At 35.6% G+C, this 15,860-nt stretch overlaps 3 protein-coding genes across 5 annotated transcripts; 1 reads left to right on the top strand and 2 right to left on the bottom strand.

Moving 5' to 3' along the window:
* Positions 1 to 64: 64 nt before the first annotated feature.
* Positions 65 to 3,685, bottom strand: LOC144956878 (uncharacterized). Its single transcript, XM_078887672.1, has 5 exons — positions 3,337 to 3,685; positions 2,576 to 2,831; positions 1,773 to 2,216; positions 897 to 1,146; positions 65 to 677 (listed from the first exon to the last, which is right to left on the bottom strand). The coding sequence occupies exons 1-5, from the start codon at positions 3,647 to 3,649 to the stop codon at positions 84 to 86; spliced, it is 1,857 nt and encodes a 618-aa protein (XP_078743798.1). The 5' UTR covers positions 3,650 to 3,685; the 3' UTR covers positions 65 to 83.
* Positions 3,686 to 3,992: 307 nt separating this feature from the next.
* Positions 3,993 to 15,624, top strand: LOC144956886 (uncharacterized). 3 transcript variants are annotated; one of them, XM_078887694.1, is made up of 3 exons: positions 3,993 to 4,159; positions 13,755 to 13,945; positions 14,277 to 15,624. In XM_078887694.1, exons 2-3 carry the CDS (start codon positions 13,807 to 13,809, stop codon positions 14,438 to 14,440), a joined length of 303 nt encoding a protein of 100 aa, XP_078743820.1. In that variant the 5' UTR covers positions 3,993 to 4,159; positions 13,755 to 13,806; the 3' UTR covers positions 14,441 to 15,624. The 3 variants fall into 3 exon arrangements, with proteins under 3 accessions (XP_078743820.1, XP_078743822.1, XP_078743823.1); XM_078887696.1 differs by lacking the exon at positions 3,993 to 4,159 and adding an exon at positions 12,538 to 12,673; XM_078887697.1 differs by lacking the exon at positions 3,993 to 4,159 and having other exon boundaries at positions 13,290 to 13,945; positions 14,282 to 15,624.
* On the bottom strand, positions 4,614 to 12,455 carry LOC144956880 (uncharacterized). Its single transcript, XM_078887679.1, has 3 exons — positions 11,704 to 12,455; positions 10,604 to 10,749; positions 4,614 to 10,126 (listed from the first exon to the last, which is right to left on the bottom strand). Exons 1-3 carry the CDS (start codon positions 11,729 to 11,731, stop codon positions 8,759 to 8,761), a joined length of 1,542 nt encoding a protein of 513 aa, XP_078743805.1. The 5' UTR covers positions 11,732 to 12,455; the 3' UTR covers positions 4,614 to 8,758.
* Positions 15,625 to 15,860: the final 236 nt, after the last annotated feature.

Genomic DNA, 15,860 nt, shown 5'->3' with positions numbered 1-15,860 from the left:
GAAAAATGATTTAAAACATCAATCTTAATCTTATTTCAAAACAAAAGTACGAAAAACCTGCAAAGAGAGGTATCAAAATTTAATTAAACAAGATATTCATAAGAAATAAAACTGTTATAATAAAGGAACACCAAAGCCTTTAAGTTTGCTTCGTTGAGCCGCCTTCTCCTGTCTGAAAATACAAGATTATAAATGGAGAAGGACCTCTCAGCATCAGCAGAATTAAGGCAGGTGTATATGTATCTCTTTGCCAGCGTAGCAAGATGGGGAACATCTGAGCTAACACTGTTCCAAAAAACAGTCAGATCAAGTGGAATGCCTCCAGATGCCGACACTGCTCTTGGACCAAGAGACTCTTTATATCGAAGTACTTCTGCACGAGGTACTTCATGAATACCAGGAATGGTCAAAGAACCAATATAAGAGTCAGCAATAAACACTAAATTGCAAGGATTGAAGAAAGGTATCTCCTTCAATAATTCCATCCCTGGTTGGCCTTCCGTCGATGAATATTTCTCAAGCTTTTCATTGGCCAAAGAGAAAGCTTGACAAAAACTATCCTGGAGCTGAAGCTTGAGATGTTGGTCCAGGTCATGCGGACAGTGTCTTTCTACATCTTGTAGGGTCACATGGCAAGATGAAAACTGGTCCTTAATTTCCATGAGCTTTGACCACGCCTGGTGAAAATAGAAATAAGAATAAGGCAAGGATTAAAAAACATAAGAAAGTATTTTTGTTTTGTAATTCTTTTCTTGCTCTAGTCAAAGACATTCAACTATAATGTTGTGTCCAAAGGCAGAGTTTCAACAAAGATGGAATCGTTTCATTAATAATGATACCTGCTCTTAATCTTATAAAATAAGATTTAAAGGTAGGAGGAGAAAATGAATATTTACTGTCATGGCGATTGGACGTTGGCTTTGGAATACATCAGTAGCTACAACGATGGACTGAGACTGCTGGATTATAAAGCTCATCTCTGCTTGAATTAACTGGCGCTCCGACACCGAGCAGAGGATATCATTCAAGTAGACTAACGACTCTGGAGCCGTGCGCCCACAGTGCTCCATTTCCTTCGCAATGAATGTGGCAAAGTGCTGCAAATTTTTCTCATGGTATGAGACCGCTTCAAACCAACAATTCCATCTGGATTTTGAAAAGGAAGTAAAAGAAATGATGCATTTTTAATTCATTTGTTAAATTGAATTTTTATTTGAAAATAAGATAACATTATACCTACTTAATCTATCAGTTTTTGGCCTTATAGTATAGTCTGTTGAATTTACCATCATCATATGACTTGACCTAGTGAGGACTAATGTTAGGCATTGACTTTAATGGTTGACTATGACCCTCTTACTTTACCCCGAAATAATTGTGCAAGATAGCTTCCAATATTTATTTTAAAAAATTCTAGTGCATTTTCTTAAGTCAATGGTTAAAGCAAACTAACTTTGAAATGAAAAAATGATGACAATCTAAAAAGGTAACATAATGGAATAATCAATTCTATTAAGCCATAGCAAGCACTTTCCCAGTCAGATACTTAATTAAAGCTCATCTTTTCAACAAAAAAAAGGGAGCAGATTACTATAACTGTAACATGATACTACTAAATATGGTTACTAACATATCAAATTAGGTAATAAGAATGACTGACCCTCCTATTTGTCAATATCCAATATTAACAATGTGTCACCTTTTGGTGAAAAAAGTTTTTTTAAAGACCCAGATGAATCATGACCAAGAAAGGAACATTCTCAAAATCTCACCGTGTAGCGATTGGGTTTGGAGGCATCTTTGAAGATTTGACGAGTGGTGTCAGGAATCGCAGATATCTTGCCTTTCTGGCATTGGCGTTCCAAAATATCGCATTTGCAGCTTTGACGAATTTGTTGGTGCGATTGAAGGGCTTTCTGAAGGCATCACCCACTAGGCTCATGATATGAGCCATGCATGTGATATGCGTAGCATTTGGCATGAGCCCTTTCAATACATCATTTAAAGCCTTCCTCATGTATGCTGCATTGTCTGTGTTTACGGTGACAACGTCAGTAAACTTGATGCCAGTGGAGACTAAGCATTCAATTATGGCCGTCGCAACGGTTGTGTGGTTTGTGACAGACAAAAATCTTGTGTCCAAGAAGTAACTTTGGACTTTGTCCACATCAGCGCTCAAGGGTTCCAGTGGTGCAGCTAAGACATTGAGGACAAACCTGAAAAGATAGGCGATACAAATAAGAGAAAACACAAAATAACATATAGGGAAGGATGCAAAGGTGATATCATAATTGCTCTCAGCATTTAATTATAGAATTCAAACTAAGGATTCGAACTGATCACTGTGTATGTTGTGTTGTGTAGTACGCCCATATATATATATATATATATATATATATATATATATATATATATATATATATATATATATATATATATATATATATATATATATATATGATTGTGCGTGAGTGTGTGTGTGTGTATTCACCTGCCTCCTACTCCTATATATAAATTACTCTTTCGCTTTAGTTTCTACAAACATTGTCAGTCAAAAACAAAAAACAAAGCCCACCTTCCAACATCATCAGACATTTCATCACAGATGATGGCCACAGGCTTGTTTATAACTTTCTTATACACCACTTCTTTTTTGTTGGTGAACTCCCTCTTTAAGTAGCATTCCTGCAGCTGATGAGCTTGTGGAATGGCCCCACCGTTTTCAACTCTTGTCTGCAAGAAGTTTCTGACTGCTGGGTGGTCAACCTTCGATAAGGGAATGTTTGCTGCAGCAAACATTGACACAACTTCATTGCAGATATCATTTCTTGCTGAAAGAAAGAAATTTAAAAACTAGTTTGTTAATGTTCACAAATATGAATAGCTTTTAAAAAATAAGCTTTATATGGCGCAATATCCACTAAACGTGCTCAAAGCACTTTACAAGGGGTCCGTGGCCAACAGCAACATTTAACAGGTAGGATGGGACATGAAGCCTGTTAGGCGATATTACAATTTTTTTGGACAGAGACAACACTGTTAACGGCCAGGTACTCATTTTACACCTCCATTTCATGAGAGAATGTGAGTAAAGAGCCTTCTCCATGGACTCAACTATGCGCTGAGCGAGGCTCGAACCCAGGTCCTTCCGATCTTAAAGCGAGTGTCTTTTCACTATACCACAAAGTAATAATAAAAAGAACAACAATGATAATAATAATAATAATAGTAATAATAATACCCTCATCTTTTATATAGTTGTAATTGTATAGATTTATAGAGCAATATCCACCCAAAACTAAGTACTCATTTAGAGGGAAAGGGTGCACCACTCACCTTGCGTTGAAACTGTAGACGGTTTCTTCAAAACAGAATCCAATGTCCTCTGCTTCTTCACCGCTTCACTCTCATCCACGTCAGTGGCATGTGACCTCTTCATTCTTTCTTCTTTTGATTTATGGTCTGCGGAATTGCGGCGGCTATCCACAGAAGACTTTTGTAAGTGGTCAATAACCTTGTTGCATGGTGTGCAAAATAGCTTTGAACCACTGACGTGGGTCCACTGGCTGTATTCTGAGTGTCGCTGGTGTGCAGTGACATGGCGAGCACATTTTGCCTTCTTCATATCTAAACCAAGGAACGTGTCCATAGCGAGTTTGTAATCAACTAGATGTAAGAGAAAAGAACGCCGGTAGCGAAACCAATTGAAGATAACAATAATAGCGTCACTCGTCACTAAGGTGAAAGTGAAAGTAGAAAAACTCCTTTTAATTGCAATGTAACGACTATTAGTAGTATGGCAGTTTAAAAACCAGACTGGGCAGCTTCCAGTAGCAGTTTAAATAGACCAGGAGCTATGAGAAAATGATGCTGACTTTCGGAAATTCGCCACTTCAAAAAAACAACTCGGGTTAAATAATGGTGAAAAATTTAGATTTTTCATGAAAATTGTAAAATTTGCGGACCTACACTCCTCTAAGCTTGGTGAGAAGTTGCCAGGCTTTGATACCAGTAAGAGGAGACACTGGGTAGCTGCGAATCGGCTTCGGTCGAGGAGCTGCCTAACGGCCGGTGCGTTACATCAGTGGGGTCTAACTTCCTGTCCAATATGTCCACGCTGTGGACAAGAACCCGAAACGGCAGAGCATCTAGTCGAAAGGTGTGTTGTGACGATGCTACCAGGCGGGTTCAACAAGATATGAAGTGAATAGAAAAGTGCCAGAAGACAATAGAGAATAAAAAATTTTCGCGGCGGTGGTGGGGTTTGAACCTGCGACCTTATTGGTACGACAACTCCGCCTGGCAGGTGAGAGCGTGGCTCTACCGTGTGAGCTATCCACGAACACAAAAATATTCGTTTCAAACTCAAAGTCATTACTAGATCCCTCTCTCACCTACTTCTTGAGACCGCCGATTCGTTCGTACACCACCATCGCGAATAATTTTGACCAGCAGTTAAGCTTAATAGCCAATATTCTCAACACAAACATATAACTAGGTATCCCAAACTAAAATTTCAACTGCAGAAAACTGCTGTTATTTTGAATTGAACAAATACAGATTGTCCAACCATGAACAACAGTCTTTAAATGATTAAAATCGGACAACAAATAAAAAAGTTACGAATTTTTTATTTATTTAATAACTTGTAATTTTCGTACACCAACAGAACATGCTACCAAACAGCAAGTTTAAGGTGCATCAAAACAAACAAAATAATAACAAAATTGAATAATTTGCAAGCAATCGCAAGCCATGGACATAGAGAATAAGAAAAGTACTCAAACAAATATTCACCTAGTATAATTCAGTTGCTATACAGCATCAAAATCAAGAAAAAACATGACGCGCGTAAAAATAATTTCACCGAAATCGCCAGATGTACCATCTTCGGCACTTTGCAGACTCGTCAGTAATCTAAATTAAGGCATGAAACTTATCTGAGCCTTAGAACTGGCACCATACAGTAAGCCCAATTTTTTTCAGAGAGATAGAGGCAATAATTACTGAGATTTTACGTCTCAAAATTCGAAAAAAGGCCGAAATCGCCAAAGGAAGACATTTTGAGAAAAAAACAGTGTTTCCGCTACAAAAAATTTAAATGATGAGATATGGCTATGAAACTTCACATACAAATGATTTGAGGGATGGGGAATCCAAATTTTACGTCCTTTTCACAATAAGAATGACAAAAACAGAGTTATGAAAAGAAATCAAGATTTAAACTCTCGAAAATCAACAGAAATATATGTCAAAAAGGGGGGAAAAGTCAAAAATTCATACCACGATCTAACACAATAATGGAAGTTAATGCTGCACCTACTGGTGGTGCACAGTCGATCAAATAAAATAAATAAATAAAAAAATTAGACAAAAAAGTCAGTACACAAAAGCATACAATATCCAATGCAACCCATGAACATGAAAAATTTATACCTATCCATACGTACATATTCTGAGACAATCAGCCTAAAATTCAACGCCCTGCCCTAACACATATTAGTTTATATATCTAAGGCAACGGTATAAGGACACGCTTTAATGCATATAAATGCACAGACGCCGGGCAAACCTATCTTAGCGCTCTTGTTACTCATCATGTTGCGAGCAAGCAAGATGGCTTTCTATTATTTCAACATTTTTAACACGCCTGAGTGTACTTAAACACTTTAATATGTTTTTTTTACCCGGAAGTTCGTATTCACACAGGGAGTCCAATATAATATCGAATAACAGATTATACATACGCGGACTCTGGAAGCTGATCATATCCACATAGCCTATAAATTATAAAGATTAATTTAAACACGGACTATAATATTGCTCTTATGGTCGAATAGCCCAACATCAGTATGAGTATAAGGGTTATCATTGGCTCTCCACTATACACATTTTAAATGCATTTATAAAATGTTTAAATAGAAATAGATATTATATTGGACTCCCTGTATGAATATGAACTTCCAGGTAAAAAAAACATATTAAAGTGTTTAAGTACACTCAGACGTGTTAAAAATGTTGAAATAATAGAGAAAGCCGTCTTGCTTGACGCTAAACATGGTGAGTAAATAAAACAAATGTAATAATCAGAAAAGCTACATGATAGGTACATAATTATGAGAAACAACAATGGTTTAAACAAAGCATGTCACTGATCAAATGTAAAGTGATGGAAATAGATACATAATTTCATGAATCAATATAATGTAAATGTTGCTACTCGAAGCGATAAACAACAATGTGAAATTGAATGTAAGCTTCAATTTAATTATAAAAACAGATAGAAGAATGGATGTTTCGTGTTTCCCTTTACCAACAAACACATTCAACTTAACGGCACTACCACATCATCTCATTCATCATCTATAGTGTTTGGTTCATCCTGTTTGTTGACAAATGAGAAACCTGAAACGTCCATTCTATCTGTTTTTGTAATTAAACTGAAGCTTGAATTTAATCTCATAGTGTTATTTAATCAACATCTGAAACCCTACTTCGTTTGACAGCAGTTGACAAAAAAGATGCATCTGCTTCATCATCATTAATCAACCTTAACAAAGAATCATAAAGAGTGCTAATGGTCCCCGTTATCTTTAAATTCTTTTCACCCAAAAATACCTTTCTATATCTTATTTGATTTCTTAAACTTTCAGCTGTGCCAATATTCAGAAATCTATCTAACTGATCTTTAGTTTTACATATCCCACCATCTGAAATTACAGCATCTAATATATCAGATTTCTGTTGCCTATCTTTTATTATTTTATCACATCTTTTTCTTTTATTTTCACTCATCTTTTCCTTAACTTTTACACGTACATTAGCTTCATCTTCCTTACTAATAGACTGCAGGTTTTCAGAATTCCTTTTAGCTTCCTCTAAAATTTCATTTTGTTTAAATTCGCTTAATGCACAAAACCAAGAAACTGTCTTATTATGCTTCCACATATTAAGTGTGGAGCGTAAATGCAAGGAGGCCCTTTTTCGTTTATTGAGATCATAATCTAAATCCCCAAATAACCTTTCCCCAGTCAAATTGGTCAATGGACATCTATCTAAAATATTCCTAACATCAACAGCAATATCACCACCATACACACCACCGTCAAGAAAGTCATGTAATTGCCTCCTTAAAACCAATATACAATTCCGTACAAAATCTTTAAAAGCCGACAACACTAAATCAATTTGGCATTCATGCTTCACAAAATCTAAAGTACACATGTCATCAAAACAAAAATCATCAAACACGGAAACAAATTCATGTTCATCAAATGAAATCATGGACATAAATTTCTCAAAAATAACATCAATCTTTTTGACATAAGAGGAGAATGACCCATAAGGAATTTTACTTTTCATCAACTCCCAGTATGGCCCAGTGATAGTCAGATTAAACAGTGAAATAGCAGCAACTAAAGAAATTACCCTACTATCCCTCAAATCTGCAACAATACTTTGAAGCTTTAAATTGTCACCTGAAACTTCATTTTCTAAAAAATCAAGAACATGTTTATGATGGTACAAAAGAGCATGAGCATTTTCAAATATATTATTGAAACGATTACTTCTAAAACTGCAAAACTGAGACTTAATATTATTAACTTCACAATAATTTAGCCATTCTTCCCTTGCCCCATTTTTCTCATCCCCCCGAGGTCCCAATACTTCTGCAGTTAGTCTTATAGCACGTAAGGCTGCACTTTCTTTACCAATACTAGACTGAAAATGATTAAACTTTTGCTGACTGTCCCTCCCAAGTGAACCCCCCTCTTTAATTACATCCCTCTCAAATTCTAACACAGCACTCTCAACAGCTTTAGATAAACCAAGCAAAAAATGAGCGTTACAATACAAAAAATGTGTACATATATCCTCATCATGCAAAACACTCTTACGCCATTCATGAATTTTTTTATTTAAAAGTTTCATATTTGCCGCTCTATCGGACATAACAGAATTCATTTTATAAACAATTTCTTTTAAAAGCTCATCTCTTTCTTCTTCCTTTAGGTCACTATTAATTTGAATTAAATCATCAAAAACTTTAATTATTTGTTCTAACATACTATTTGCATCATCTGAGGCTATAGTCTGAAAACCCAAGCTAATTGCTTTTCCACTACTAAGAACAATATGTTTTTCCATGTAATGTTTCTTTTGTCTTGAAGTACCATCTGATGCAAAAGTAAAACAATCAGTATTTTTAATTTCATCAACAATTTGACATTTTGCTACATGATTGCCTTCAAACATTATATTTAGAGCAGTAGAAGAGGAAGGTAATTCTTCAAGAGAAAACGAATGTCCAAACAAATGTTTGGCAACTATTTGTACAACTTTTGAGCAATTAGTTGCAGACACATTCGCTTCCCCTTGGAGAGCCATATATGCAATACGGACAGAATTTTTAAATTTATTATATTTGTCACATTTCAATTTGAATTTACTGTCATCTTTATCAAGATTGTTAACCATGTTTAATGTGTAATGCAGAGACTCAGACTTTTCATTCAACAACAAACATCTTTTCTTTGACTTAGACAAATTTTTTGTAAAGACAACTTGACTTTCTGTAAATTATCACATTCTTTTTTAAGGACAGAATTTTTCATTTCCAAGCCCGCAATTTTTGTTGTTAAATCTGAATTAATTTTCCTCAGGGAACAATTGTTCTTATAAGTTTTGGATTTTTTAAATTTAACAAGATCCTGTGACAAAGTTTTGTTCTTTAATTTTAAATTAAAAATTTCTCTCTTTAAAATACTACATTCTGATGAAACGACTTTAGACTTTTTAGATGAAAACAATTTTTTAGAAGAGACAGACTTTGATAATTTTTTAGCATGGTCAACATTAACAATTGTGGAAGGAAGTGGGATGTGGGACTCTGAAAAAGATTCTGGCAATAAAACAGAAGTGATAGGTGCAGGGGTACATTCAGGTTTGGCTGGATTCTGAGTAGCAACAGATGTAGAGGGTAGAGGGTAGAACCAGATCCAAAAGTGAATGACGATGATGGTAGTGGTGCTGAACATGAATCAGGTGTGGACACATTCTGAGAATTAATATTCACGGAGGGATGAGGGGTAGAACCAGATACAATAGAAATGCAGGACGATGGTGTTGGTGGTGGTGAGCTGAGAATCTTAGTAGAAGTGGACACATTCCGAGAATTAATATTCGTGGAAGGATGAGGGGTAGAACCAGATACAATAGAAATGCAGGACGATGGTGTTGGTGGTGGTGAGCTGAGAATCTTAGTAGAAGTAGAAGGTTGACTTGATGATGGTAGTACAGATGAAGGAAATAAAACGGTTGGCTGAGGACTCAGTGCTGGCCAGTCAACAGTAGACGACGGTGGTGGTGAGCTGAGAATCTTAGTAGAAGTAGAAGGTTGACTTGATGATGGTAGTACAGATGAAGGAAATAAAACGGTTGGCTGAGGACTCAGTGCTGGCCAGTCAACAGTAGACGACGGTGGTGGTGAGCTGAGAATCTTAGTAGAAGTAGAAGGTTGACTTGATGATGGCAGTACAGATGAAGGAAATAAAACGGTTGGCTGAGGACTCAGTGCTGGCCAGTCAACAGTAGACGACAGTGGGGGTGGTGGTGGTGGTGGCGATGATGAGGGTGGCTTTGTGGCTGTGGCAGGAGGAGAGTTTAATTGAATTTCCGTCAGATGACAGGGAAAGAAGGGTTTCCTGAGCCATGCCTGAAGTGCTGCTGGGTCCCTGCTGATACTTTTTATCAGCTTCCCCTTCTTTGTATCTGCAGCGAGATACATGCCTCGTAACTTCTCTCTCGTGCAAATCACAGGAGAAGGCGATATGTTTTCTAGAAATTTATGGAAGTCTCCATAAGTATAACCATGTTTCAGGAGAAAATTGCCGAGGTCCACAGCAATTTCATTTGACACAACAGTCTTTTTAAAATTGTTTTTCTCCAACGTCATGTTTACACCAATGGCATTGAGGGCATCACTGATGTGGTGAAGATCCACAGGTGCATTCAGAAATGTTTTATCTTTCCCTTTTGCCGCCTTCACAACCTTCAAAATTTTCCGCCAGATACTGTTGACTGGATAACTTGAGTCTGGACTCAACTTGGAGAACCATTGTTCCACCTAGAAGGGAAAAAATAACCAAAAAATATTGAAGGGCTTATAACTAATGCATTAGTATATTAGAACAAAAAAAAACAAAAATAGAATCTTATACAAAAAGATAACCCTTGATAATACACCAGAATCCAATAAGTTTTTAAAAAGATAAGGATTAGGTATGAAAAAATGAACATACTTTGCTAGAGAGAAAAACACGGGAATGGTTTAGAATTTAATTGTATTCCATAGCAAACATCTAGTCTTGTCTAACCTAGTAAAGACCTTTTCAACAAGTGCTAATTATACCAACAGCACACTGCCCACTGCTAATTGCTGACTGTTGCAGGCATGCTTAAATATCATAAAGAGAGCCATAAACACGACTTTTACTTGTCTATGTCACTCAGTCACTTGTAACTACAATATTTATCCAAAAAAATATAATGGTGGCCTGTGACAACAAAAAACAGATGTGTCATATATTCATAGAAACCTTACCTCAGACACTGTCGTTTTGGCTTCAAAGCGCAGATGATAAAGCTGGACTAACAGCTTGTTTGTCACTTGCACAAGTGGCAGTGCAGGTCTACGACCTTTCCCCTTCATCAAAAATGAAGCCCTGAGACGACTCATTTGTTCGTCATCTGAAAATGGAGAATTAAAATGTTCAAACTTATTTGAGATGTGATAATAATAATAAATAGTTTCTATACACCGCCTTACCCCGTATTTCAACAAGCTCAACGCGCTAAATGATTACTCATTACCATCAACACTATCTATCAAAACTCAACTGTCAAATTCAAATAGGCAGGATTCAAGAATTTAATATAAATCTAAAATATCTTATACTATACTAACATATCATAAACAAGCAACCATAATCAAGTCAATCCCATAGCATCAAATCAAAACAAGCCTTCTACCAAGTAGTATACAGTAAAAGGTTAAAAGTTAAATTTAAACTGGAGTTTGAGTTACTATAGTATAGTTCCATCATGGCATAATTGAAACTGGATCTTACAAAAACGATTGAAAAACAAACAAGTAGATACCTACTACTCATTGATGACACCTGATGAAGAATGGGGCCGTCCGGTTAAGATTATTATTATTATTATTATTAGTAGACGTCTAGATCAAACAATGTGCACTCAGATTATCAATAATTTCTTAATGAATGAGCTTGGTTTAATCTAAATTTCAGAAACAACTAGACTTAGATGTCAATAGTGTGATACTTTCCATTTCCTAGTACTAGTAGGACTCACAATCACAAGCACCAGTCTAGTAGTCAGGACGGACACTGACACTGACACGACCAGTATTTTATTTCTCATCTGAATCTAGAAGTAGCAGTGATAATGACACGTTCATTCTTAGCGAACGGTGGGCTCCGATAATAATAATAATAATAGCCTTCATGAATGAACACGAGTTGTCTAGCGGTTACAAACATTATCATTATCATTAATTCAGAAAAGTGAGTGGAGCAAACTCAAACTCAAACAGTATCATGAATAAGACAAGATAGAGAAAAGCTTCGATCTACTCCAACACCGATCATAATAAAATACAAAACAATAAAATTTACTTACCACATAATTCAAGTAAGTCCATGTCCATAATTGAAATACGTTTGACTATTCTAGATGGCTTTAATGTTTGGAAACGTTTGTGTTACTCCAACTTACAATCGGTCTCGGTCACCGGCAGTTTATCAACTCACGCGTCGGACAGTAGGAGAGAAAGAAAGAGAAAGCGGAAACAGAGGCTTTGCTTTTAAAGATGGCGCTATTTGTTGAATCAAGCCAGCATGCTGGATTTTTGATATTATAGCCTTCAAATGCTGCAGATTTTAATGGTGTAATTTTTTCGCCGTTTATTAACCGTTAAGAGAGTCAAATTTTCACTCAAAAATAGAGCAAATTCAGTTAAATTTTAATAATATTTTTGTTGTGTTTATAAACGAAAAAATTACACCACACGAAAGGGCATTAAAAGGAGATTCTCCCACACTTGATTTCACAGCTGTTGGTCCGTTCAGCTTTTAGCGCGAGCAGATCTTGTGACGAGACCCGAATTTCGGTCGATCGGCACGCAGTTTTCACAGCGAAAATTTGCAATCGGATCTCTTTATGAGGGCGTTTTTGAATAGCTGTTAAAAAGTTCACATAGCTTGAATAGTTTAAATATTTAGCTCATCTTATAGAGCAGATATTGAAATATAATATTGTCCTTTTTTTTATTAAATAAAGTTTAATTCAAGAGAGAGAGAGACAGATATTAAGACCCCACTTTTTGATCGATCACGGCAAATTCGCCTGCCACACAGCGGTAGTTTGGGATACCTAATATAACATAGAAACGATTGAGACATTGAGTATGCTCCGGTGTATGGGGTGAATTTTAATTCAGAAAAGTGAGTGGAGCAGGCACTTATGTTGGTAACAACAAGATATGAAGTGAATAGAAAAGTGCCAGAAGACAATAGAGAATAAAAAATTTTCGCGGCGGTGGTGGGGTTTGAACCTGCGACCTTATTGGTACGACAACTCCGCCTGGCAGGTGAGAGCGTGGCTCTACCGTGTGAGCTATCCACAAACACAAAAATATTCGTTTCAAACTCAAAGTCATTACTAGATCCCTCTCTCACCCACTTCTTGAGACCGCCGATTCGTTCGTACACGGCGGGTTCGCGACGGTGCACGAATGCGGACCGGACTTTGCTGATTGGGTCGATCGTCATAACATAGTAGTGTGAACCATAAGAAGCTGCTGCATCAGCTGACGACACATTTGTCGCTACCGCGAATTACTTAACTTTATTACTTTTTTTTTGGAAAAATAACAATAACAGGGCTTTAAAAAAATTAAAATACTAATTCCCCCCCCCCCCCCCCCAAATAATTTAAATCAGCCTTCCATGTCAGGTGATTAAAACCAGGTGTTTCAATGTTCGATCCCCAGTCAAAAGGTTGCTAATTTTATCAAGATCAAGAGGTTTCGAGTACTCACGACATTCCAGGCTCAGGGTCCTTTAAAAAAATACTTTTCATTCAGTTATTGTTATTATCTTTATTATGGCCGACACAGCATGCATCGTCCATACTTTTTCAAAACTTGTTGTTTTTTTTTTGGGGGGGGGGGGGGGGCTGTTTTTTTATATCGGAAAATTGGGTTTTGTATGTTATGTATTATGGAGAGAGAGAGAGTAATATTTTATAATGATAAGATATCTGTAGTGGTAGTATTATTAGTAGTTTTGAAATGCCTATGATGATGACAATGTGAGATAATTATATTAGTGTGATTATTTTTATTATATTTTTAAAAATTACGTACGGCTATGTCGTAGTGGTATGACACTCGCTTTTGGACCGGAAGGTCCTGGGCTCGAGCCTCGCTCGGCGCATAGTTGAACTCTTGGAAAAGGCACTTTGCTCACTTTCTCTCACCGGACTCAGTTGTAAAATGTGTACTTGGTCGTTAACTGCGTTGTCTCTGTCCGAAGAAATTGTAATATCGCCTAACAGACGGTATGTCCCGTTCAACATGCGAAGTGTTGCTGTTATAAACTTTAGCATTGGCATGTATGTGCCTATTTCGCTGTAGTGAATTTAATTTAATTTTTTGTTTTCATCGACAGCTAACATGAAAGAACACTGTTGGCGTTACTGGTGTCCTGACAATCCATAAAGATGCTGGCTCAAGGGCTATTCTGGCAAGGTGTGTTGAGGCAAACCTGTGGCAAACCTTTGCCTGTGGCAAAACTCATCAATCAGCAAACCATCATCTGGGCCAGCAGACCAGAGTGTCTGCATGCACTTTTTGACAATGGTTAGTAATGTTGTCAAATCTCCATAGCGCCTTTACATTTTTTTATTGGTGATCAATAAAATAAATGCTCATTTTTCTAAATGAAAATGGCAAAGCATCATTTGAATTGAATTACTACTGAATGTAGTAACTTAACGACAGACTATAGTTTGTTGCCAAGAGTTTTGTTCTAGGGATGTAAAACCAATGAAATTTCAAGTGTGTTGGTGTGAATAATGATCATTTTTTAAAAATTGCTATGTCTTTGACAAATGCATTTTATGACAATAATGCCATTTCCAAAAATTGCTAATGAAATGTGTCTCTTTTTTATTTCAATTTTTCCATCCAGAGCAGGATCAACCCTCTTTGTGGAACTACAAAAAAAGTGGTGGCAAACAAGTAGTGTTGACTTTTTCTGTATTGAGGCGAAAGAGATTTTTATTCCAAGGGTTTGGGAAAGCAAATTGCTTTTTATTCAGAGCTAGTGCACTATTTAACTGTTTTATTGTCTAAAATAGAATTGATTTTGCAGTTCAACTTGACTAGATATCTAATTTTATACGACTTGTCTCTCAAGTAGAATAAAAAAATGAAAAATGAGGATAGCGTGCCATATCATATTTTGAAAAATCATTTAATATATCTAGAAATCATCTGTATAACCTATTGTATACAGTAAATAATTAGGTTTTGTGATTATAATGATGAATTCATAAGGTATGACATCATATTTGACCACAAAATTATTTTATCTCTGGGCGTAAAAAAATCAATTTTACAGCATTTTTTTTATCTAAGGGGTTATGGGTTAGTGAACCGATTATAATTTTTTTTAGACTTAGATCAATCTACAAAATTTTCGTTTTCTTGTCCTATTACGGTCATATTTTGAAAGTTTGATGGATCATTTCTTTTAGTTGTCTGCAAAATCAGCCTTTTATGTCAAATTATAGAAAAAGCTTGCGCTTTCTCAAATGTCTGTTTTATGTCATTTGTTTGATTTTCTAGCAATCCTACCTTAGTCATTTTCCTTTAAATTATCTTCAAATTTATTCAGAATCTTTTCTATGAGGTGTTTTACATCATGATGTAAGTGTTTGGGGGTAAATTAAAATTTAGCAATTTTATAAATTTTAAAATTCATTTGTTCCTGTCGATCCGCGCTAAATTTTCAGTTGAAATCAAATAAAAATTCTAAAAAAATTATTCCAAGAGTTTTCATGATATAGCTATTTATGAAAGAAACATTGTGTTTAAATTTGAAAGAAATTTATATGCTAGTTTTTGGTGCATCTATGTTAGAAATTTTAGGGTTTTACGTCTAATTTTAGCTTATGTTGCCCCTTAAAAAAGTTTTTTTTTTTTAAATTCAGTTATTTTTGGTGTTTAGCATCAAATTATACATTACATTATTAGTTCATGAGATATAATTAAAAATTTTAGAACTATAAAGCGTATTTGACTACTAAAGTAATTTTTTGGTGAATAACAGCAGATATTAAATTATTTCGCAATTTTTTTTCTTAGAGGTATGGGTTAGCGAATCGTTTATAATTTTTTTCAGAATTTGATCAATTTATAAAATATTACTGTTTTCTTGTTCTATATTGGTTATACTTGATGAATGTTGGCCTTTGTCTGCATTATTAGCTTTATTATCAAATTAAAGACAAATTTTTCATTTTCTCAAAATTTCATTGTGCGTCATTCTCTGATTTTCTAACATTCACATCTGGATTGTTTCCCATCAGATTGTCTTCAAATTTGGTCAGAATTTTTCTTATGATGTGTTTTGCATCATGATGGTTGGGTTTTGGGCTAAACAAAAATTTAGCAGTTTTATGAATTTTTAAATCAATTTTTTTTCCTGTCATGTCACACCAAATTTTCACTAAGAAATCGAAAAAAAATTCTGAAAAATTTATTTACAAGA

The sequence above is a fragment of the Berghia stephanieae genome, chromosome 11 (assembly GCF_034508935.2).
Source record: "Berghia stephanieae isolate SIO BIC M18660-M18661 chromosome 11, UCSD_Bste_1.3, whole genome shotgun sequence".
NCBI classification, from domain to species: Eukaryota; Metazoa; Mollusca; class Gastropoda; order Nudibranchia; family Aeolidiidae; genus Berghia; species Berghia stephanieae.
Note: the sequence above shows the minus strand (reverse complement) of the source record. Positions and strands in the feature narration are given on the sequence as shown.